The sequence below is a fragment of the Natator depressus genome, chromosome 5 (genome assembly GCF_965152275.1).
Source record: "Natator depressus isolate rNatDep1 chromosome 5, rNatDep2.hap1, whole genome shotgun sequence".
NCBI classification, from domain to species: domain Eukaryota; kingdom Metazoa; phylum Chordata; order Testudines; family Cheloniidae; genus Natator; species Natator depressus.
Window position 1 is genome coordinate 50,919,936 of NC_134238.1, and position 25,400 is coordinate 50,945,335.

Genomic DNA, 25,400 nt, shown 5'->3' on the forward strand with positions numbered 1-25,400 from the left:
CGCCGCTGCACGGGAAAGTACTTCAACCCCGAGCGCGGTCCCTGCAGGCTCGCTGCTCTGAGCCGCCGCCGAGCCCGCGGGGTAGCATCTCAGCGCCCCGTGCAAGGATGGTGAGTAGGGGTGAGGCCTGGCTTGAAAAGGCTCATCCTTCAGCCGATCTCCAGGTGAGCGGCATGGTGGAGACATCGGGGATAGCGCTCTGAAAACACCACTCACAAAAAGCGAACAGTGTTAAGAACCATTAGGAAAGGGGTAGATAACATGACAGCAAATATCATAATGCCACGATGGAAATCCATGGTACGCCCACACCTCCAATACAGTTCTGGTTGCCCCATCTCTGAAAGATATATTAGAATTAGAAAAACTGCAGAGAAAGGCAACAAAAATGATTAGGGGTATGGAACAGTTTCCATAGGAGGAGAGATTAAAAGGACTGACACTGTTCAACTTAGAAAAGGGGAAACTAACGGGGATATGAGAGAGGTTTTTAAAATGATAAACGGTGGGGAGGTAGTCAATAAGGAAGTGTTATTTATCCCTTCACATAACCAAAGAACCAGGGGTCAGCTAATGAAATTAATAGGCAGCAGGTTTAAAACAAACATTAAAAGGTACTTCTTCACACAATGCATAGTCAGCCTGTGAGCTGGTTGCCAGGAGATGTTGTGAAGGCCAAAAGTATAACTGGGATCCAAAGAAATATATAAATTCACAGAGGACAGAGCCATCAATGGCTATTACCCAGGATGGTCAGGGACACAACCCCATGTTGCGGGTGCCCCTAACCTCCAACTGCCAGAAGCACCTGGCATATGGCCACTGACAGAAACAGGCTACTGGGCTAGATGGACCATTGGTCTGACCTGTGTGGCCGTTGTTACATTCTTATTCAATATGCAGTGGCTGCCACTAAAAGGTCAACATCTGCTGATGCACCACACCCTATGGAGGAAAACACTGGCCTCTTGGAGTACGTCTGCATGAGGATAAAATACCCAAGACATGGAGTTAGCTGACTCCAACTTTGCAAGTCCCAGAGCTCAGGCTGCAGCCCCAGACCAAACATCTACACAGCAATTTTTCAGCCCAAGAGCCTGACCCACATGAGCCCAAGTAAGCTGACCCAGGCCAGCCGCAGTATTTTTATCCCTGTGTAGACATACCCATAGATACCAAGCTGTGGTCGAGGAGTCTTACTATAAAGCAGTTAAGACATTCTCTTCTAACTTTAAACTAAATAACAATGGATCAAATTTTAGATAGAGATGGAAATCATTAGATCAGTGCAGACTGGAGAAACTTTGAATGGGGTTAGTGATCATTTTCATGTTAGATTAATAGCACCTAGCACTTTTCATCTGGGGAGCTCAAAGTGCTCCTTACAAAAGAGAACATGTATCATTATCCTCATTGGACATCAGAGGAAAGTGAGGCACAGACAGGTTAAGGCTTGCCAAGGTGAACAGCGAGTCAATAGTAAATGTAGGCAAGGATTCCAGCTATCCTGACATCCAGACCAGTTCCCTATTCACTGAATCTCATTGCCACCCAGACTGTTTATACTTACAGCATTGCCTGGTGCTGCAAATACATTTTAGCAGGTCTTACTGCTGAAATATTTATAATCTGACATAATTTTTTTGAACTCTCACTCATATTGGCACAGCCTGACAGCACCACCAATGTGTGTTGTATATGTAAGTGCCCCTTATCACTGTGAATGTTGATATTTTTTCTTTTGACATCTGCCTCTGCAGTAATGACCCATAGGTCAAGCATCTCTTGGCAGTTAATAACTGGCTGGAGGTTTTGCAGAGGACCCATCCCAGGAAATGCCCATCTCAGATGTCATTCCTCCTATTCTAAACCATTAATACATAAACACAGTAAAAAAACAGTAAAGTATTTGCCTTTGCATGGGTCATAGAGTCCTAAGTTCAACTGCATGTTGCCATGGATACAGTGTTTGGGTTGCAGATATTATTTATTATGTATTACAATATTGCCTAAAGGCTTAAGCATATGAGGTGCAAGGGGGGAAGCATGGAGAGGCAGAACTAATTGATGGAGAAGATTGGCATTGCTGGCAGATTCAAGGCAGCAGTCTATGACATGTTGAGATAACAGAGTGGACAAGCAGAAAGGGCTAAATTGTGGAGGGCCTAAAAGAGAAGCTTGTATCTGATGCAAAGTTAATTTTTTCCCAGCAGGTAAAAACCAGCACAGGCATCAGTAAAAAAGAGGATTTCATTCTCAGTGTTTCATGAAGTTTGAGAATTGTTTTATCCTTTAATTTTTAAGACCTAGCGACATCCTTTTCTTCATTAGTCCTTACCACAAGCTTTGCAAGTTTATTAAAAACATACGTGAATGAATTTACACACAAACGCATTTAAATGATGTTGAGGATCCAACTTTAATTCACAAAACAAGGAATTACTGAGTTTTAGGCTGATAAACCATCTTTGAACGGGCCTTACCAAGTCATAGTTTTGCAGTGCTGTAGAGATTCTCTTCCCTCATATTTGTTACCATCACTACCTATGGCATGATTCTTGCTTTTTTGTCAAACTACACTTATAGCAAATTACAGCCAGTTTAGCATCATGCTATATACACCTCAGAGGAAACAGATTCTCCCAATCTCCACTTCACTTACTTCTATTCTCTGTTGCTTCAGAATGAAGTTTGTTCTGAATTCTTCTACCCTTTTGGATCTGTGAAGCAAATAAAAGCCCAGAACAGGGTGGCATAGCTTTAGCCTTTGCTACCTGATGAACTGTGTATAAACTGCATGCAGTTGGTATTTCTTTTCGTTCCTTGTCTGCTCAGTCTCAGTCCAGATGATACAGAGTCAAGCGTCTAGCCTTTCAGGTCATGGATATAAGATCTCAAAATGGAGTTTCATCAGAGTGAATAGAACATTTGGATTTTTAAAAAACTTTTTATTAAGGCAAAGTTACAAAAAAAGGTTAACATGCTACATTGTACATTACTTATTCAGGTTCAGGTGAGTAGTCAAAGAACCTGGCTAAAGATTCTGGCTTGCTGGCTGGGGAGCCCTTCTCCTTTACGTACACTAAAAAGGATGAAATGTCTAAATACCTATCCTCTTTTTGGCACTTCTCTTCTGTACGTATTTGTGGCTAAAGCCTTTCCATTACAAGGACAGTCCATATTTTACTAAACTACATTTCCATAGGAGGAGGAGTCAATTTTTTCCAATAATGTGCAGTAATAAAGAAATTAATTTGTCGTTCTGTTGAAAATGTAGATCCTTTCCTGGAGCAATAAGTAGGCAGGACAGAGGATCTCTAGAAAGCCAGCATTTTGTCATAAAATTAATCTCTTTAATTGTTTCCTCCCCAAACCATCTAATTCCAGGAAACAACCACCACATGTACAAGAATGTTCCCCTTTCCCAGCAACCCCTCTAACAGTGCGCTTACATAGTAGCAAAAATATGATGGATCTTAACTATAGTCTAAGAACATAAGAACAGCCATACTGGGTCAGATCAAAGGTTCATCTAGGCCAGTATCCTGTCTTCCGACTGTAGCCAATGCCAGGTGCCCCAGAGGGAATGAACAGAACAGGTAATTGTCAAGTGATCCATCCCTTGTCACCCAGTCCCAGCTTCTGGCAAACAGAGGCTAGGGATACCATCCCTGCCCATACTGGCTATTAGTCATTGATGGATCTATACTCCATGAACTTATATTGTTCTTTTTTTTCTAATGCCATCTATACAGTAATTTATAAAAAAAATTTGTATGAGCTACACAAATTGAAGATGTAGTCCCCTTTTCTTTATAGAGACCCACTAGATCCATTTCTTTGTCTAACTCCCTCGCCCATCTTTTCATCTGGGTTGTTATCGATTTTTTTTTTAATCCAATTGTATATATCTTAGAAATTGTACCTTTTGTTCCAGCTTTCGAGACCTAGACCAAAAGTGGTTAAAGGCTAGATAGAGCTGCCTTGTACCCAGATCTCACGAGAAAATGTTTGACTTTGTAAATATTGAAAATACAGGATTTTTATATTACTTATATTATTACATATCTGTTGGTATGATATCCAATCAGGACATAGGAACAACTGCAGAATTGAGCACTTTCAGCTCTCACCCACAATGAATAGTCACTTTGATATTTCCTAGGGATAAATTCCTGATTATTAATGAATGTTGCAAATGGAGAGGGCCTCAGTGACAGGAATTTTAAAAAATTTGTTCAAAATTGGTTTGGATAAAAGGGTGATTTTTTATTTTTTGTGGCCTAAATTGTCTAGGGGTATGATGCAGTGTTGCCCATTATTCCCCCCATTGTTTGCTTTGGTGGTGGAACCATTTGTAGTAATATGAGAAACAGGCCTTTGGTAAAAGGCATCTGTGATACTTCCTGGGGGCACCCAGGGTTGTGAGGCACCTCACTACCACCTGCCCACAGAGTGAGGAAGCCTTGGTTATGGGGGTCAGGTCCCCAACCCCACTGGCCATAGGCAACACAGACATGGCCTTCCAGGCCTGTGCAGGCCACGCTCTCTCTCTCTCTCTCTCTCTAGGTTAGTGATAGGCACAATCCAACCCCTGAGTGGGTGGTAGGGAAGCGCTTGATAACCCTAGGTGCCCCAGGAAGCATCACAGCATCACAATGCCTTCGGATTAGAACACAAAATAGCACACAAACATCTTTTTATGGCAAATTACCCTCCAATGTGGAATAGTAAAAGACTTGGGGGAAATGGAACAAATATGAAATTTCTTGCCTTGGTAAAGTAGCCTTGATAAAGATGAATGTCCTCCCAAAGTTATTATTGTTTGAATGAATCCTTGTTGGAATAATTTAAGGGATAACTTGTCTTTTGCCTTACTCTGTCTATAATCTATAAAATAGTTTCCAAATTTACTGAGTTATCCTTATTATCCAAGCTTTCACCAAGATTATTATTTGTTCCCTCACTGGTATTGTTCACCAGCATTTAATTTGGCCCTGTTGATCAAAGATTTGGTCCCTAAGATATCTGTTGTCTGCTGTGAGATTAGAAGCTGCATAACTGTTGGACTCACAAAGCAATGTAAAGTCTAAATCTGCTCACATATAACCCTTCCAGAATTCCCTGGAGTAGTACATGTGCTGGGTGAGCAACGGGAAGAGCTCTTTTATTCTGTGTAGAAGGGTCCTGAAAAAAAACAAAACAGATAACTTCTCTAGTTACTTCTGAGGTAAGGGAAGGCTTTTAGTTTAAGAACATGTCTCAGAACTCTATGTATCCTCTAGTTTTTAGGAAGGGGAGTCATTGGAAAGAGGCCATGATCTGTAAGAAGTATGGGTTCCACTTCAAGAAGGGGCATAGCTCTATAGGATCCCTATCAAGAGTGCAGATAGTTGCCACCACTTTGGGCATAGCAATGAAATATGGAAAATAGTTGACTACCCAACTAGAATGAGAGCTTGTCTACATGGAAAAGTTAATCAACATTAACTCAAGTTTCTCCAGTGCAAAAATTCCCGGGTACACATGACAGAATTCATTACAACACACTAACACCAGATTTATCATGAGCTCTGGAATCGTTTTCCAAAGTGTATTAAGATAGCTGTGAACTGAGTTAGTTCAGTCTACTGTTCATGTGCACACAATGCTGAAGTGCACTACTTTGGCAGTCCTCCATCTGCTATCCCACACTGTTTTGCAGGTGTCTGTTACTGACCTGTTTCCCTGTGTGCCCTCCACTGCTCTGGTGTCAAGTTGACCTGATGTTCCCTTCCCTGTTTCAAAACTGGTATGTGGCCATAATTTGCTCATTTGCTCCTGGATTTGAGTATATCAGCATTGCTATGATGCAACTCAGAAGCTTTATAATGTGCCTCGAGCAGCCACTTGGAGCAGTGCTGAGCCCTGGATCTCATTGCCATCTGGGGAGAAGCATCGGTGTAGCAAGTTTTAGGGGCTAGCCTCTGGAAGAAAGATGTCTTTGAAGACATTGCAAAGCAGATGTCCATGAGGAGTCCCAACCAAGGCACTGATTAGTGCTAGCTCGAGTAAACAGGTCAGGAGAATGTACATTAAAACAAAGGATGCCAGGAAACAGTCCAGCTGTGGAAATATGACCTCTGAGGGTTTATTTTTCCTTATTCCCCCAGCCACGGCATCTACAGTGGCCAGACCCCCAAGAACAGAACCTTTCCCGATGGCCAGGTGTCTGGCTGAGTTGAGGAAGAAGCAGAGAACTCGGTGGGAAATCTTTGCAGACTTCTCCCCAAAATTGAAAACAACTGAGAGTTGGGGATTGTATTTGATGTCAGAGAGCAAAAAAAAAAAAAAATCAGGGAGCTATCCAAAGAGAGCATTGAAATGGCCAGAAAAAGCACCACAGTGGCCAGAGATAGCATTGCCATGGCAAAAACCACTGTGGAGAAAGATAGGGAGATGCAGAAGCAATTCCTGGAGGCAATATAGAAGCAGAATGCTCTGCTGCAGTGCACGCTGCTAGCAGGCACACAGACAATCCAGTGCCCTCATCACAGGGTACTGGGAACACCAGCATATGTTCCCCACTGTACCCTGGCAGCCTTGCTTCCAGAGGCCAATTCACTCTCTGGCTCAAGTTCAGGGCAGCGAGAACAGTTGGTCCTGGGAGCCCAGCTGACATCAACTAGCCCCTCTTCTGCCCTCTAACTAACAGCTCAGTTCTGTAGTTCAACTCAGCCTCTTCTCCTTTTCCCTGCCCCTCTCAGTTCTTGTTGCTCCATTCCCACTTAGCCCTGTTGGATACTTACGTCTCTGAGTGGCAATTCAATACTGCTGTGCCAGTGTCAGTCACTCAGTGGGCCTCCACACTCTCCTATTCCCCTGGTCTGGATTACATGAAATCTAACACTTTTACTTGCCCATATATTACCTCTGCTTTTTGTTCCTGGCTTCTGGGCAATAGACCTTTTTCCCAGTCAGAAAGGTGCATGTTAGTTGATTGGACCTAATGGTGACACCATTAATAACTCTCTATTGTCACTGTTAGTTACATAAGGAAGTACTTCTTCACACAGTGCACAGTTAACCTGTGGAACTTGTTGCCAGGGGTTATTGTGAAGGCCAAAAGTATTAACTGTGTTCAAAAAAGCATTAGCTAAGCTCATGGAGGATAGGTCCATCAATGGTTATTAGCCAAGATGCAACTTCTGACTGCCAGAATGTGAGACTGGACAACAGGGGATGGATTACTTGTTAATTGCCCTGTTCTGTTCATTCCCTCTGAAGCACCTGGCATGGGCCACTTTCGGAAGACAGGATACTGGGCTAGATGGACCTTTGGTCTCACACAGGGTGGACATTCTTATATTCTTATGTCTGAGCCTATGGGACACAGCTGGTAAGGAAGCTCTGACAAAAGTACAGGAGGTGCTGAGTCATGAGTTCTCATAGATTTTTTAGTGGGGACAACTTCCAAGGAATAAGATAGTCCAGTAGGCCATTTACCCCTCCACCTCCCCTACCATAATTCCATTAGTCTTCCCAAACCTTCCTTGTGAGTACAGTAATACTTGGCTAACATGCATGTGTACAATAAATAACTGTAAAGACAGATTAGTTTCCTCCGCTCTCATAGATTTCCTTTCTCCTGCTTTTCCACTTTGCCTCTGCTGAGGTAATTTACTGGGGTCTCTTTCTTCCTGCTGGCTGTTCCTCTCCCTGCATCTTCTTATTTCATGGCAGCCCCTGCTGGAGGCTCCCAGGCTTGTTTCTCTTTCTTCGTATCTACAAAAAGAAACTGAACTCTTCTCTGTCTATTAGGCATTTATATGGCCCCTCTCAGAGTATATTAGCACCATCAAGAAACTAGGCACAGCAAAACTGTGTGATTTGCACAAGGTCACATAGGATATCTGCAGCAGAGTAGGACTTGAACCCAAGTCTCCTATGGCACAGGGTAGGGCCACTGTACCATCCTTCCTCTCAATTGTGTGAAGAAAGGGGTGGAGCTAGCAGACGTGACCAAGGAGGACTCTGTGGACCACAGTTTGAGAGGCCCGTGTTTCTATTTACTGAACTAAAATATTGGAATCATTAAAAGAAAGCCTTAAACATGGCAAAGTCAAGACTACTGCAAGAGGTGGCCAGTGGTGGAATTAGAGGTGGATTTAGAGGAATTGGATATTTTGGACCGTGAACTGGTAGTGAATTAAGCAAATTAAGCCTTAACACTGTGGTTAACAGATTTCGGAAGTCATTGCCATTCAGAAGCAGTTTTATAAGTTTATACATGTCAAGACATGATTTTCACCTGATAAGTTTGCAGCTTTCTGCACAGACCTGAAAAAAAAACTAAACAAAAAACAGAGGTGAAATTTTACATACAGCTAAAAAAAAAAAAGTGTACTAGCTGTTAGATTTTCATCCCCTGATAACATGACTTTGTAATTGAAGCAACATGATTATAAGAGCTTTGTACTGCACAATAGCATATCTCAGGAGTGCTGTGAAGTACAAGACACAGTAGAGTATTTTCAGAGAAAGTGTGGCAGGAGGAGTTAGGAACGTGTTAATAAAAGATGAGCTCTGTGTGTGATGTGGGTAAATCTTCTGTAAAATAAAGCCATTAGAGCTAGAAAAGTTTCAGAGTAACAGCCATGTTAGTCTGTATTCGCAAAAAGAAAAGGAGTACTTGTGGCACCTTAGAGACTAACCAATTTATTTGAGCACGAGCTTTCGTGAGCTACAGCTCACTTCATCGGATGCATACTGTGGAAAGTATAGAAGATCTTTTTATACACACAAAGCATGAAAAAATGGGTGTTTACCACTACAAAAGGTTTTCTCTCCCCCCACCCCACTCTCCTGCTGGTAATAGCTTATCTAAAGTGATCACTCTCCTTACGATGTGTATGATAATCAAGTTGGGCCATTTCCAGCACAAATACAGGTTTTCTCCCTCCCCCCCCACAAACCCACTCTCCTGTTGGTAATAGCTTATCTAAAGTGATCACTCTCCTTACAATGTGTATGATAATCAAGGTGGGCCATTTCCAGCACAAATCCAGGGTTTAACAAGAACTACTGCAGGGGGGCGTGGGGGGGTGGGTTAGGAAAAAACAAGGGGAAATAGGTTACCTTGCATAATGAGTTAGCAACTCCCAGTCTCTATTCAAGCCTAAGTTAATTGTATCCAATTTGCAAATGAATTCCAATTCAACAGTCTCTCGCTGGAGTCTGGTTTTGAAGTTTTTTTGTTGTAATATCACAACTTTCATGTCTGTAATCGCGTGACCAGAGAGATTGAAGTGTTCTCCGACTGGTTTATGAATGTTATAATTCTTGACATCTGATTTGTGTCCATTTATTCTTTTACGTAGAGACTGTCCAGTTTGACCAATGTACATGGCAGAGGGGCATTGCTGGCACATGATGGCATATATCACATTGGTGGATATGCAGATGAACGAGCCTCTGATAGTGTGGCTGATGTTATTAGGCCCTGTGATGGTGTCCCCTGAATAGATTTGTGCTGGAAATGGCCCACCTTGATTATCATACACATTGTAAGGAGAGTGATCACTTTAGATAAGCTATTACCAGCAGGAGAGTGGGGTGGGGGGAGAGAAAACCTTTTGTAGTGGTAAACACCCATTTTTTCATGCTTTGTGTGTATAAAAAGATCTTCTATACTTTCCACAATATGCATCCGATGAAGTGAGCTGTAGCTCACGAAAGCTTATGCTCAAATAAATTGGTTAGTCTCTAAGGTGCCACAAGTACTCCTTTTCTTAGAGCTAGAAAACAAGTCTGGCCAGGGCAACAGTACTTAGTCTTACAGTTACACAGTTAAACCAGGGATAGGCCCAAACAGTAACATTTGGCTCCAGATGAGAATTTCACCCAGTTAGAAGTTATTCCAAGGGATGCGGAGGAGGTTGGGTTAACTCTTTGGAGGACTAGGGGCTAGGTTTGAACCTCTGGTTTGAACCTAAATGTCCTCAAAATTCAGGGATATTCTAATCTGGAGTTTTAGTTCAAGCCCACCTGCACAACCCCTTTCAAAATGTGCTATATCTAAACAGATAAAGGTTGGATCAGAGTTCCACTAAACCTTGGAAAATTACAGCCAAAAGGCAGTGATAGTCACGATGCAATACATACGAAAGGCTCTTAAAAACCTTTGTTACAGATGGCTTCAGCAACTGCAGGACACATTTTGGCAATGGCTCTTTTGGGTGATGGGTTAACAATTATTGAAATAACTCAATGCTGCCGCAACATATAGTAATGCAGCGTTAATAGTAAACTCTCATATATTATTGAAACAAATATTTGAGTGGCTGAAATTAAAAACAATGAAAACATTCATATTTTACAACTATACTCGTAGTTGTTCTTGAAAAAATATTGTTTGGACATAGCTTTTGAAAATACAACTTATTCTTGTAAAATGAAACTTTATTCTAAAATGTATCCAAAATTGCAAGACACAAGCACCGTTAAACAGATAAATAGACATATATTTATGTACAGAGAGCATTAAAACACAAAACAATTGTTAATATAATTCTTATACCATTTTTAATGAGTTTCCATCAATAAAACTTTAAACTTTAAAGAAGACTTTTCGGTTGCAAAACAGTTGTAAAATCATATGTATAAATTATGTCTATTACAATTCCAATAACAGAGGCAAAGTAAAATACAAAAATAATCAATACTGCAAATTCAAATACAAAACCCAAAATAATGTAGCACAGGTAAATATGTACACTTGATGAATTCATGCAACTATGCAGTGCAACAAATTAACTGTTTAATTTAACTTATCACAAAATGGAACCACCATGTCTGCAAGCAGAAGAAAATATGTTTTGTAATAAATCATAGTGCATTTAGAAGTTCAACTTTATAAAATGATTGCTGAGTGATATATTTCTAAAATTCCCCATGTGGTCTGACAGTCCCCAAAGTCCTCTTCTGCAAAATAACATATAAAGGACAAAAGTTTAAAAACAAAACAAAACCCCAACCATTCTAGACCAGATTTTGATGCCAAATTTTTATATTTTTACTTGTACCATCTTGGTTTTTAGTCTTCTTACCAATCCTATTTCCAAGTGTCCATGTCCCTAATGACATATGTTACACCTCCTTACCAAAGTGAACCTTCCACAGTCAAATGCTATACTCCATAAATAGAATCTAACACAGCTCTTAGACTGCACTGGTTTAAAGAGATAACTCTGTACTTCAAAAAGGCAACTATGAACCCCCAGGAATCAGAGAGAATGAGAGTAAAATGGTGGATAGGGAGACTCCTTTACACCTGAAGTTTCTAATTTAATTACACAAACTCATATAAAATAAAAGGCTTTATGGCTTTGCTGAAAATTCCAATAATGCATTAGGCAGGTACAAAGCCAATATATGTGAAGTTCTGTTGTCTTTCATAATGTAGAAGGCTGCAGGCTATTCTGGTTGGTGAAGAGAGATAAGCCTCAGATAACCAGGTAGAAAAATATTTTAATGTTGAAAATGTTCTAGAAATAGTGAACAAAATCAAAACAAGGAACCTTTTTTAAAAAAAAAAAGTGATTTTTTGTGTGTAAACCTGGCTGTTCACCGTTCAGTTTTGCTGTTGATTGGTATATCAGAATCGAAGCATGTAGATACTATTGAGATTCATACTTCATAAAATATTAGTGGTTAAGTGTCAAAATTAGATGAGATGCAATTATACAGTCTGACACTTGTGTCTCTGAAACTTGTTAAAGTGCTAAGCACGCTCAGTGTTTTCACTAGAAAGAAGTTGGCAAAACGCTACATTTCTCTGGTTGCCGAAAAGACACTGGCTTACATCAGCATACACCCCTGTGAAGGTCCTCGTTCTGCATTCTCTGTACTCTCCAAACTCCTTCTCAAATAATTGTCAGGTGAATGGGAGTTGTGAGTGAACAAGAGATGCAGGATGGAGCCTGTATTGGGTAAACAGAATGACATTTGTGTAGCAATATTTCTTTCTAATTGCTTTACGAGCAGTCCCACGGATGGAGATAGCAGAAAGCAAATTTGTGTTTTATGATCTTATGAAGAATATGACATTCTTGAATGGGTAATGCCCCACTGGGTGAAACATACACACTAGCCCAAATAGTCTCAAATGTTCTTATGTCAAATGTTTCCATATTGAAGAAGGACATCAGAGTTACTAGACAGCAGGTAAAGATATCAAACCACCAAGAAAAGGGGAGGAAGTTTATCTACTCACATATGTTAAAGGCACAGGAAATAAAAGGTATGGTAGTGGTCTACATTTAATGTAAATTATACATTGTTTTTGCTATACATGAGAGAGATTTATTTTTCTCCTCCGAACTGCCTCAAGTTCATAGAATGCTAAAAATAATTGAAAGTATAAATAGAATGGCACATTAAAATGAATAATGCTACATATGATCACAGACTAATTGCTATATTTTTGCCTCTCTTGGCAGGTCATCTGGGTGATCTTCTATGTCCATAGAATGGCAAATCCCTTTCGAACATAAAAGTTATTCATTCACTATAGATTTACCAAGACAGCTGGAAGTGTATCAGCTGAGTCACAGAATGGATCCTGTTGTTTTGATGCACCTGAAAAGCAGTCAATTAGCTGCCATCACAGTCACTTTTCCAATTACAACAATTGTGCCATTTGCCCTTTTCCCTAAAATTCAATGAAACCCAGAAATAGCAAGAGAAACAGCCCCGTTTTCATGTGAGTATAACATTAAAATTAAGATGATTCTTGAACATAACTTTTGGCTGCAGTTCAGCCCATGAAATATCTAACTGGTAAGCAGTGACTGTATTAGCACATAATAAACAGCCTTTTCCGACACTTCATTCAATGCCACACAATAAGCATATTCATTTTCAATATAAAATGACTTGCAATTCAGAAAACAAAGCAAACATATCAGTATAGCTGCTGGTAGATTCATGAAAGAAAATGAAATCTACTCTTGTCTGATGAAGTTTTAAGCTAAGTTCAGAGGTAAATTCTGCATCTCAGCACCTTGGTTGTGAGAAGTTGGGCACACTAGGAACGTGATAAAGGCATGAGTGACCACGTTTATATTTTTTTAATCTCCGTTGTTCCTTAACTTGTAGGAGAGGGAGCTCTTGCTGCAATCTGTATTATGATTTGCTGCCAATAATTAGCGGAGAGCGTTGGCAAGTTGCACTAGCATAACAGGAAAACCGGGAGGCTTGATGTTTGGTGCAGGCTATGGGGCTTAGGGTAGAATATGTTCTGCAAGGAGCTTGTTAGCCCATGCAATGATACCACCTACAAGGAGCTAATCATCTAAAGCATGGGATTCCCACATCTCCAAATCAGGATGTGGCAAAAGGCAGACATTGACAAGAGACAGTGTGAAAAACATGAACTGCCAGTACGACTGATCTACTCAAAATCCTGAATTATGAACTGCTAGATCACTGACTTTCCAAACAGCCCACGTTGTTCAGTAATACTCGTGACAGAGGAAAATAAATGCTGACTGCCATGCATAGAAAATTCATCTAAAACAAAGGCTATGCACATTCACACTTTTTGGCTACAACTACCTAATATTTTGAAGTTAGACAACAACAAACATGATTGGTTGATTTTAGTTCCCCTATGTAATGGTTTCCTTATTGGATAGTTTAAATGAATGAACCTTCTTTGTGCACCCATCAAAGATTATTAATAAAAAATTAACAATATCCACTGAACTAAGGTTAACATTTTAAAAAGGGGGTAAAACTATTCAAACAAAAATAAGCTCAAATTCTATTAAAAAAGGAAAATATAAGAGAGTCAAAATGCTGAAGGCAAGAATCTAATGTGAAAAGTTAGACTCCAAGATTGAAGAGCACAGAAAACCATGCAGTATTTCACAAAAATTCCAGTTTTCTTTTGGGGTGAAATTCTCACCCACAATTGTGTTAAATCCAAAAGATGAGTTTGGTGTGGGGAACCTGACCCCAGGATGTGGAATACCCATGGAGCTGGGCCATGGTTGCTGCTATAACATATGGGCTGTAGTAGAAGCTGCAGCGGTGCAAGGTACCTTTCCACATGTTTGTGGTTAGTTGAGCCACACAATTCATGGACCCATTGGCCATGCCCCGGTCACAAATTTTCCTTGGGGTACAACCGTGGAGCTTGGTTTCATGGCATTCAAGGGAACTATGAATTTTTCCTGTAGGGTGGCTTCCTTTTCACACCAGGCAACCACAGTGATTGTGTTACATTTTAAGCCTTCTGAGACACTTCTGTTGGGGGGGAAGGAAGGGCACTTTCTCAGTACATAACTACAAAATCATCATCAAATTAAGTGTGCACATTTCTGCACAATAGTGCCAATCATACCAAAATTCCACCACATGGAATAGGTGGTGGAGAACAGGAGAATATTTCACAAAGTAGTTATGGGATGCTCCATTCTTTGATAGATGATTTGTTTTCTAAAGGACTTAGACCAATGATTCAAAAACAGAGGCATTGTGAGGGCAACTTTCAAGTGGTTGCAGGTACAGTAGTAAATATCTCCCAAAGCAAAACGCAATCATTTGGGAAGTGAAGTGATGGATGTCAGGCAGCTTGTTGGATCTCTGGGTACTTATTGCTTCCCTTCTTAAATGATTAAAAAGGATGCTTTTAAAAATTATTCACAAACAAGGTCTAAAGAGATTTGCACCTGGAATGATTTTCCATTCTAAAGTAAGGCTCACTAGTTTATGTGCTTTTAAAGCAGAAATCTTCCCTCAAAGATGATATTTGTGAGACTTGTTTTTGAACTTTATATGGTGGTGGTGTGAAATGGAGTGGTTCTTGCAGCAGCTGTAGACTATGAAGATCAAGTTTGGGGGACTAGGACAGCTGGTGCAGAAACCCACAAAATTTAGGGAGACCCCCCCACATGCTAGCAGCTTTGATTTTATATTCATTTGAACTTATTAGTGTACCGTTGTATGGAAACAGGATTGTGTTTTCTGAACTATATCCTAGAACATTTATTTGTTTTCTCAAATTAAATTTCTGCTTATTTTGAATGTTGCATTTTGAATGAAGATTTTCCTTTCTTTATAAAATTAGGGATTGACTAGTAGTCTAATTCACAATTTTGGAAACTATTCTTCCTCTATGACACACCTTTCTAGTTGTTTAAAGGTGACCTGCAAAGGATCTTTTGGTATAATTGGGTTTGTGCTCTTTTTGCCTTTTCAATGATATATAAAGGGGCTCTCAAATGATCTTTTAAAGTTTTTTCTTTTTTACGTTACCAGTATCACAAATATGTCCTTGATTTTTTGGGGGAGAACCACTAGGAAGTAGAAGGGATGTTTAGCGTGGGCTTTTAACATTTTAATTGAAAGGGTGAAGGTGTCAAGTATTTAATAAAGGCTTCCTTTATTCAAAATATTAATTAGTTATTTCAGTTAAATAGCTGTTAAAGAAAACAAGCAAAAACCAGTTTTAAATGGTCTGAGTAAAAATTCCTTCTCTCTCAATAGCTCAAGTTTCTTGGCTCATGCTGTCAGCTGTTTCACTAGTTGTCCGGATATCATAAAGTATCCATGCCCAGACAGGGTCTGAATTCCTAATATGTAAAAAACCAAAACCTACAACATTTCAGGTCTTCTTTGTACAAAATAACAACAACAAAAAATGGGGAGGGAGGGAAGTTCAATTTTACTTTCCTTTGCCAGCCACCTGAATAATTCTCACTAAGAATGCAATTCATTTAGTAGAGGAGGGCAAGACTTTGTACCTCACATGGGCACATTAGTAGCGCTGTGTAGGGATTGTGAGCATAGTATGCAGGTAGTGCTTCATTATCTCCTGCACTTGTGTCCACTACCTGATGCAGAAGAAGTAGACCAGAGGAGGGGCCACTGGATCCATGCTTATATGGTTACAGTGGCAGGGACCCCTATAAGCTGGAACAGTGGCAGTGAAGTGCCATGCTGTAGTCCTGTAGCCTGCATTGTGGGTTGGAGATGGTGAAAGGAAGGATATCCATTCCCTGCTTCGTTCCCTGCACAGAGTCCAGTTACTCAGGCTTTGGGTTGGGAAGGATAATCTCAGCTGAACTGGAAAGCACACACTGATGCATACCCAACATTAAGACAATGAAATGTGTTAAACTGCAGCCAGCAATTGCTTGCTGAACTCTAACACCAAGCTCTCTAAAAGGACCTGAACTCGGGTGAAATTTCTTTCGTTACATATGATTTAATGTCCCTGTTAATGGCTGATATATGTGCTGTGTAAAATAAATTCTGAAACCCCTAAGCGTGCTTAACAAGGCTTTAACCACATGTGAACAGCAAGTTTTGACAACAGAACAAGTACTACAGTACCATAAAATACACATGGCTGTTCAATCAAAAGCCACCTCTTGCTTTGAAACAAGAATTTACAGTATTAAGCAATGGTGACAAGATTTCTTACACAAAACCTACAATAATGTACAGAGTATGCATGATTGCCGAAGTTATAATGCCAGCATTAAAAAATATACATTTTCTACATAGACTGTCTTGTGCAAATGTGAACAAGTTGACAATAGTTTACCAATGCTTTAAATAACTGAAATAGATATAATCCACCAGATAGTAAATTCTTCCTTCCCCCCTACAGTAAGCAGGTGTTGCCAGATGCATGAACGGCCAACCTATGTAATAAAGGGTTTTTAACATTGGGCATGTGCATGCATGTGCACACACAGACATACACACAAAAAGGAAAACAATAGTAGATGCACCACAATATTTTTTGCAAGGGGATACTTGCCACAAAAAGCCCAAATCAAAGTTGGTCTTTGCACACTTAAATCAATTTGATTTACATTTCTTTAATTGCCATTACAAATTTATAGATGTTTCTTGTAAAAATTCTCTCTTTTTTTCCTGAAACTTAAATTTTATTAGAAATAAAAAAGCCCCCAAAGCTCCAGCTTCCACTTCATTTATACCATTGTTTAATGCTGATTTTTCTGTTTTTACTTAGGAATTAATTTTTTTTCCATTTAAAAATCATCTGAAATGTGGTAAGTCAAATAAAAACTGGGAGTTCTTTAGAAATTTTTTAATAGCTCTGGGAAATATTTTATTGACATTTTTGAAGGTCAAATTTCTGAATAATATTGTTTAAAAGTATAATTAAAAAAAATATCAACTTTCAGTTTTCTGCAAACACTTTAATTTCTGATGCACTCTTAGTCTAGTTATCAAAACGCAAGGCACTCAGACTTTGCCCATCCCTTATCTATAATAGTCATGGGCTATGGCGATTATATGTCCCAGTCTGTAATGTTCTCTCTTGATTCAAAGGGGGATCTCACCTTCATCTGAATGGTCTCCCGCTGGGACCTATAGTCTCTGGGGGGTGCACTTATATATTGAAGAACAGGGCAGTTACCAAATCTTGGCTATCTCTTTTGTTGATGTGTGTCGCTAACCAGTTTCTCGCTGATAAAGTACAATTCTCAAATCATGGACTTTCCAAGGACAGCTTTAGTAAAGCAGCGTTGCAGCCTTCTATTTCAATTATGTGTGTTTTATTCAGGATGGATTTTTTCTCCCCATTTTCTATGGGAAACAGCAACTCTTGTTTTAGATCATTTTAAGAGGCACAGAGTGTCTGTTGCCTGATTTAGAGCATAATCCTGTGAGATACTACATGCCCTAATTTCTAGTGCTGAGGATTCCTCGCAACGTGCAGGATCAGGCCTTGAGGAAACAGGCTATTTCTTACACAAAAAATGTTTATTGCAACATCTCTAATGAAATAATCTATGTACGGTTACGACTCTATTCACAAATGTAAGCAACATTTTGCATGGATTTTGTGTAAATTATTCTTGCAGCAATTGCACACGATTTTTGTGCAAACAGCTGGCATGCAGTAGGATGGGTGGAAAACAGAAGTCCAAAGAGAGAGGAGAAAAAAGGAATATAGACATTAACTCTATAAATAAAACCTAGGAAGAGCTAATTTACACAGATAATAATTTGCCTCCCTAATTTTCACATCAGTTAATTATTAACAGTGGTTTCATTTTATTTGGTTTCTGTCAAAAGTGGGTACAGAAGTAATTGTTATCATTTCCTTCTGTGCAGGGGCAGGAGTAAATATAAATAATACAATCCTACTTTCCATGTGTTTCAGTTCTCCTATTCCCCATTTCAGTAAAACAGGGCACTGAGAAAATACAAAATCTTGTTTAAATCATCCATGTTTGCCCTGGATTCTCTATACAGACTTGAGTGCCGCCAAATTTTTGCTGTTAGTAAAATGAAACTGGGGATTCTCTTCTTGGCATATGAAGATCGGGAGGAAGCCCCCAAATGCATCATCATGTGAACACATACTGTAGCATTTACAGAAGTGAATAACTAGGCAGCAGAGATTGTCACACATTGGAGTATCTGGAATTTAGTGAATGGCTTTGTGTACTCTTGCAGGTGAATCGTCCACTACTTACCAAACTCTGTGCACATGCCAGTGTGTCTACCTTGTGTCGTTCAGCGGCTGCTTAATGCAAATACAAAGCCATACACAGCTAACTGGCCACAGATGGGCATCCATCATATACAGTTGAAAAATTGGTGCACACAAAAAACTCAAATATTTGTGAATAGAGCCTTTATAATTTTCTCACATTTGATTTTAGGAATCACAGTTTTTGAATGTAATTTGTTATTCACAACAACGATTGAATAAAAATGTTTTGATTCAATTTCTCAAAGCTGTGTCATTCAGCAAATATTTAGTATGCTGAATTCAAATGAAAAACAAAAGCAATTTATTTTCTCTACCTCCTTTACACATAGAAATTAAATGGTGGCTAGAAACTGAAGGTTTCAAGTTATAAACGGAAACTGTGTTTTTATTAAACGTGAAAACATGTACCCAAGAAAAGGGCATACACCTTTATACATTTTTATGGCAAGTTTTCCCATTACATGAGAGGCTTCCTTATATATTTTAAACTTAAATGATGAACAGTAACCAAACATAAGTTTGGATAAAAACTGCACAGCTGTTAACTGTTTTAATGAAAAAATATGAATGCACAATTTAAAACAAGATGAAAGGACACGTTCATAGAAATATTTTAGGTAGCTGTGGAGAGAGGTCTGATAAATTAAGAAACAGAAGAAAGCCAAATCCCATTCCAGGTATCAATTATATTGATGCATAAATACACTCTTGCATTGCTAAAAATTAAAAAAATAAAGTGTCTATTTCAGGGAAGACTCAAGAATGAACAATTTAGGCTCCAATCCTACAAATCCTTATACATCTAAAATTTAAGCCTGTGAGGCATCCCATTGACTTCGTGTGTTTGCAGGATCAGAGTTTTACTACGTTTTTTGAGTAGAAGGTCCAGTTATTCATTCTAAATTTATTACTGTAACAAGCTGCAAATATAATAATATTGGTAAATTGAACTACTGTGTGCAGCCAAAGCAATGATTTGTATCTATGAAGAGCTCATTGGACTCTTTCCCTTCATAACCAACATCATTTTGTTGATTTCAACCTGCCCTTTACATTTTGCTGTACCTATGTATATGGCTAAATAAGATTACAAGGCAAATAATCCTGCAAACCTGCTCCTCACATGAGCAGTTGCATCAAGACTTCAGTGGGACAACTTGCATGAGTAAGGGCTTGCAGCACCAGACCAATAATGTCCGGAGAAACAAAGGAAGCTACACACACAACATATTTAAGTATAACTCATTTACATTTGAGGGCTGAACTGAATTTCTTATATCTGTTTTTTTGCACCATGAAATATTGAGATAGATCCTTAATGTGATCATTTGCTAACATTAAATTGCCACATCAGCTTGTTTGAAGAGAAATGTCTTGTCACTTGTATGGAAGGGAGTCTAACAGTTTTTATTTGCAAACTATGTGGTTCAACATGATTCCTACCCTCAAAGCCACCCAAACAAACCCAAATGGGATTGGAACTGGTGCTGTCATCAGTTGCAATTTACTTCTCCTGGCAATTTTTTTTTGCATCATTAATCTGTAAATTTGTTGTGCCCTACAACTTTCAATGTATAGGACCAAATCTTACTGAATTTGGCCCACATTTAACAACAACAAAAAGTACTAAAGATGGCTAGGAACAGAGCTAAAATACTTAAAAAATAATTAAATGATCCAGGAAATAGACATCAGTGCAATATTTATCAGCTGAAAAGTCATTATATCAAGGGAAAAAAAATTAAAATATACAACTCTGAATATTGTAACAGCTGGTCCCTCATTAAATTACCCATCTAATTCCAAACCCTCTCTACATACAGTATTTCATTTGCTAATCATGGGACAGGGGAAAATTCAAATGTGTTTTAGCCACTGTAGGAATTTGTTATCCTTCTAACGCAGAGATTCCAGCCTCATGGAGTATGGTGTCCAGTTTTGGGCACCACACTTCAAGATGTGGATAAACTGGAGAGAGCTTACAGGAGAGCAACACAAATGATCAAAGGTTTAGAAAACCTGACCTACGAGGAAAGGTTTAAAAAATTGGGCATGTTTAGTCTTGAGAAAAGAAGACTTGGGGGGGACCTGATAACAGTCTTCAAATATGTTAAGGGCTGTTATAAAGAGGATGGTGAATAATTGTTCTCTGTGTCCACTAAAGTTAGGGCAAGAAGTAATTGGATTAATCTGCAGTAAGGGAGATGAGGTTATATATTAGGAAAATCTTTCAAATTACAAGAATAGTTAACTACTGCAACAGGTTGTGGAAGCGTTGTTGTGGAATCCCTGTCATTGGAGGTTTTTAAGAACAGGTTTAACAAACACCTGCCACAGATGGTCTAGGTATACTTGGTCTTGCCTCAGTGCAGAGCGCTGGATTAGATGACCTCTTGAGATCCCTTACAGCCCCATATTTCTATGATTCACACAGAAGAAAGTTTTTAAATCACCTCTGCTAGTTTGAGCTACTCAAAATAATTAATTAAACTAAAATATTTCCCTTTAAAATACAAAGCTCATAGGTGGACTGGATGTTTCAGGCTCATGGGAAATGGTGCCTTTCACCTATGGGTCACTACTTCAAAACTGGAGCAGGTTGGTGACTGAAAGTTATTACCATAGTTGATTGTCTAATAAGCTGGTGGTCCAATCCCTAACAAGCAGGTTTCCAAATGAAAATTGGCAACTGTGGCACTCAGCAGAGAGACAAATGACTTCAAGCACTGGAGACAGAACTACTCTCTCTCTTTGCAATGGTAGGCCCTCCAGATCAAGGTCGAGGCACACTACTGGGGCAGTGTGGGGTGCACAAAAGACTAGTCTCAAGGGCTTTCAAATCCAGCACCTTTCGTGAACTCTAAATTCATTTTAAAATAAACTGAGGAGCAACACAGAGCTCAACTTCAGTTCTTCACACACAAATTTACTAGAAAATAATATAAGTGCCCTATCTATATATAAAAATATTAAGGTACTTTTTAATGTACATTTCAGGCAGCCTATTGTTCTTGTGATTCATACAACCTCTTTCACTCCTTTTTTTTTTAATGAAGATGGAAGGAGAGTTAATGTCTCCACAAACCTTTGTGTGGAAATAAAATATGGACACAAAGATTCCTTTGCACATGTTTACATAGACAGTGAAATCCTGCTTCCATTCAAATCAGAGGCAAAACTCCTACTCACTTCAGTAGCACCAGGATTTCAACCAGCATCTCTACAGAGAGAAAGAAAACCCACTATTCCCTGCTTTCGATGTTCTAAGGCTCCATCTCTTCTCTTTTAAAATATTTTACTGAAAAAAAAAGTGTTTGGCAAATCAGGCCTTACTCTTCTCCATATTAAAAAAACATAAAAAGACCACTATCTTAAAACTTAGTGCGAAAGCTGACCTGTTGCCCTTAAATTAGCATTACTTCCAGATCTGGACAATTTCCATCTGACAATGCTGGTGCATAAGCATAAAAACAAACAGCAGTTACAGTACACATCAACATCTAGTGCATGAGAAACACTGGTGGGAGGGGAAAAAAAATCAGTGCTTGGAAATAAAATTTCCTTCCATCTCAATTTTGGTCTCTATATTGCAAACTTATAAAAGAATTTTGTAAGCAAAAGAAAGTTAACAAACAAAAAACCCGATACAAATTTGAAAGCTAAAGGTGTCCTTTGAATATGTTGCATATTTAGCAAATACAACTATTATTCCCTGTGGCTTAGCTGCAGAACATGTGTATGTGTGATCTAAGCACCTGATCTTGCCAACATGTATGTGAGTAACTTTACTTATGTATGTAAACTTTTGCAGGATCATTCTCTAAAAAGGGAAGGTAAGAGTAGCAGAGATCATTACTTATGTGTGATGAAGTTTGTCATAACAACTCAAGAGATGCATCGGATGATCAAATGGGTCTTTTTCCATCTCTAATTATGTACAGCCCTGATCTTTCAAAGACTTAAGCACATGTGCAACTTTACATACCTGAGTGGTCTCACTGGAGTCTGTGAAACTACTAAGGTGTGAAAAGATATGTACACATTTAATTCTTTGCAGGACTAGGGTCTATAATTCCCACCTAAGTACTGTAGGGGCTGATTCTGCTCCCTTTTAAGTCAATGACAAAATTCTTACTGACCTTAGTGACGCAGGATCTATCCCATTACTCAGCAGTTTAATTTAACACAAATATTTTGGAAGGGACTGGAAGAGGAGGTGAGGACACAAGAAGTTGAGAGGTTGTGCTACAAGTGGGACAAAATTGGGAAGGGGGTGCTAAAAAAATCACAGGAAAAAAATCTGTGTTGCCAGAAGCACATCATGCTATTGTAGGTAAACTAGGAGAAAATATTTTGATGGTGATTTTACATTTAAAATCATTGTCCTGGACATTTAGTACATTTTTGACAGTTCTATTTTAAAGGATATGATTTCTATTTTATATTCTGGTTTGCATCATTTTTATTTAATGGTCATATTTATTCCCCCATGAAGGAATCCATAAACAGTTTCTGGTAATGTAAAACTAAAAGAGAAAAAGAAAATGTATAAACAAAAGGTGTTATTTCATTTATCTGGTAAATACTAAGGATGTGAGCACATTTAACTTTACTACTGTGAGTTGTCCCACTGAAATCAATGAGGCTACTCACAGTAGTCAAGTTAAATACATGTGTGTTGCAGGATTGGAGTCTAATTTTGAATTTTTTTTGTAAGTGAAATTGATTAGTACTCCAAGGATCTTTTTGAGAGACAGCAAAAAACTACTTGTTTTCAAAAGATGAATAAATTAACTCAAACTCGATAATAACCGGGAGTAAAGTAAACAGAACCATATCAATACTTTTATCTAATTTTAGGTTACAAATGATCATTATTATTTTTTTTAACTAAAGGGAAACGTCTCATAAAATTTTTAAAATCTGAATACAATTTCTAGTAACAGCCTGGTGCCTAAGAAGAGTTTACTCTTTATGTAGTTCCAACAGTGGGGTAAAAGACATTCTAATTTTATTCATTTATATGCTAACAGGGAATTTGATCTACTCCTGATACATGCAGTGATGTATGTCTACCTGCACACTGACCCCCATAACATGCAACCCTTTATCACAACTTAAGGGCAAAATTCTCCTGACAAATCTGCAGGTGAGCACCATATTTTGGGGATCTCCCACTGAGGTGTCAATTTTGAGGGGTGAACATTGCTTGGTATCGGCAGAATGAATTTAATTCAGACACTTTGTGCCTGAGGTTCTGAACATCACCCTTTTTCATACCACGCAGGTACATCCTTTCATTTTCTTGGGGAAGGTGGGAGTCATTAGGAATTAAATGTAATATAATCTTAGATTTTAGAGCTTTACATTAAGGGATAGGAGACTCCTCCTAAAGGCTTTTCTTCGATGGTGCAGGAAGCCGTATAACCACTTTCCTTTTTTCCCCACTATCTCCAAAGTTTTGAAATACAGTATCCTGATTTCCTTATAAAAAGGCTCAGACCTCTGTTCCTGTTCTGTTTCTGATATAAGGGCATGAGCCTTCCAACATTCCCTGCATGGGAAGTACCCACAAAATGCTCAATCATTTTGGTTCACTAATGTGATTATGTACTGGAAAGTTTCTAAGGAGTTCAGCTCTAGTATTCCTGGTGAAAAATAACAAATCAAGTACAGTGGAATCCTGATTATTTGAATGGCTTGGCAGACACTAAATATGTTCTGATAATCAGGACTATGGATAATTGGGAGTCAGCCAAGAATCAATAGAAAAGGGAGACGAGCTGGCAGTTTGTTAGAAAAAGAGGTTTCAGTAATAGGGATTTTATTGTATTTCTACTTGCTACCACACACATGGAAGATCAGGCTAAAGGGAAAACTTATTTCCAAGGACTGAAGAAGCCCTGCCACTTTATTGCTGGGTTCTATAGCAACTGGAGCTCATTTACAGCAATGTTAAAATACTCTGGATAAACTGAGTCTTGTATCAAACTCAGACTTCCATTTAAAGTAGATTTTGCAGATATTAGGCCTCATTTGAGGAAGAAAAATAACCTTCAGTGCTCCTATTTTTAAAGGTACTAAGCACAAAAAAGCAAAACAAATAAAAAAAAACACAAAAAACCCCCAACACCACTAAAGCCAGGTGACAAATTATTAAATTTCCCCACAAAATTAAGATGAGCTTTCTTCTATTTCTTGAGAGAGCACAGTTTGTGATTCACAGGGTAACTGGTATGATACAAGTTTGTGAAAGCCCTCTTACGAGCAATTTTATTCCTATCCATGATGGCAGACATTTACAAAATCAGAACAATTGACCATTTGGGTTCACCTTAAAAAATAACTTATAAAGCAGTGATATACGCAGCACAGAACAGTTCGGGGGGGAGAGGGAACGCAAATTTTAATAGTTAAAATGTAAACGTGAAAAAAAGATGGAATAAAAGTCTCTATTTCTTATTTCTACTTAAGATGTCATGTGATAATATTTTACAATGTCCTGCAGGTCTATATATGTATATGTGTGTGTATGTATGTCAATATAACATATCCACACACATACACATCTATCCGCACTTATACATACACAGGATAATTGTTTGCAGTTCACTCTTGGGCAGTTCTGTTATGCCACTCTTTATAGTTGTTTGAATCATGTTTGGACCCACTTTCTTCACAAAACTGGGGAGATGGTAGGAAAAGATGGTGGGTCTTGTTGTGTCTGAGATCCTTTTGTTAAACTGTACACTGGGACGAGTAATTTTCTTCTGTAGTAGCTCTCTGAAGAGGGCCAACTCACTGCGGTCTTCATGAGGAGACTTGGTATGGATCACACACTCATTGTCATGCTGGGGGAGTACTGAAAAAGAGG

The 25,400-nt window shown here is 38.8% G+C and overlaps 1 protein-coding gene across 2 annotated transcripts in view; it reads right to left on the bottom strand.

The window, feature by feature from the left end:
- Positions 1-16,314: 16,314 nt before the first annotated feature.
- Positions 16,315-25,400, bottom strand: part of SSBP2 (single stranded DNA binding protein 2) — a 271,926-nt gene continuing 262,840 nt past the window's right edge. For both annotated transcript variants that reach the window (XM_074952804.1, XM_074952803.1), the window contains exon 17: positions 16,315-25,388. In XM_074952804.1, coding sequence (XP_074808905.1) covers positions 25,359-25,388 — 30 coding nt within the window. In that variant the 3' untranslated portion in view covers positions 16,315-25,358. The remainder of the gene's footprint in view (positions 25,389-25,400) is intronic.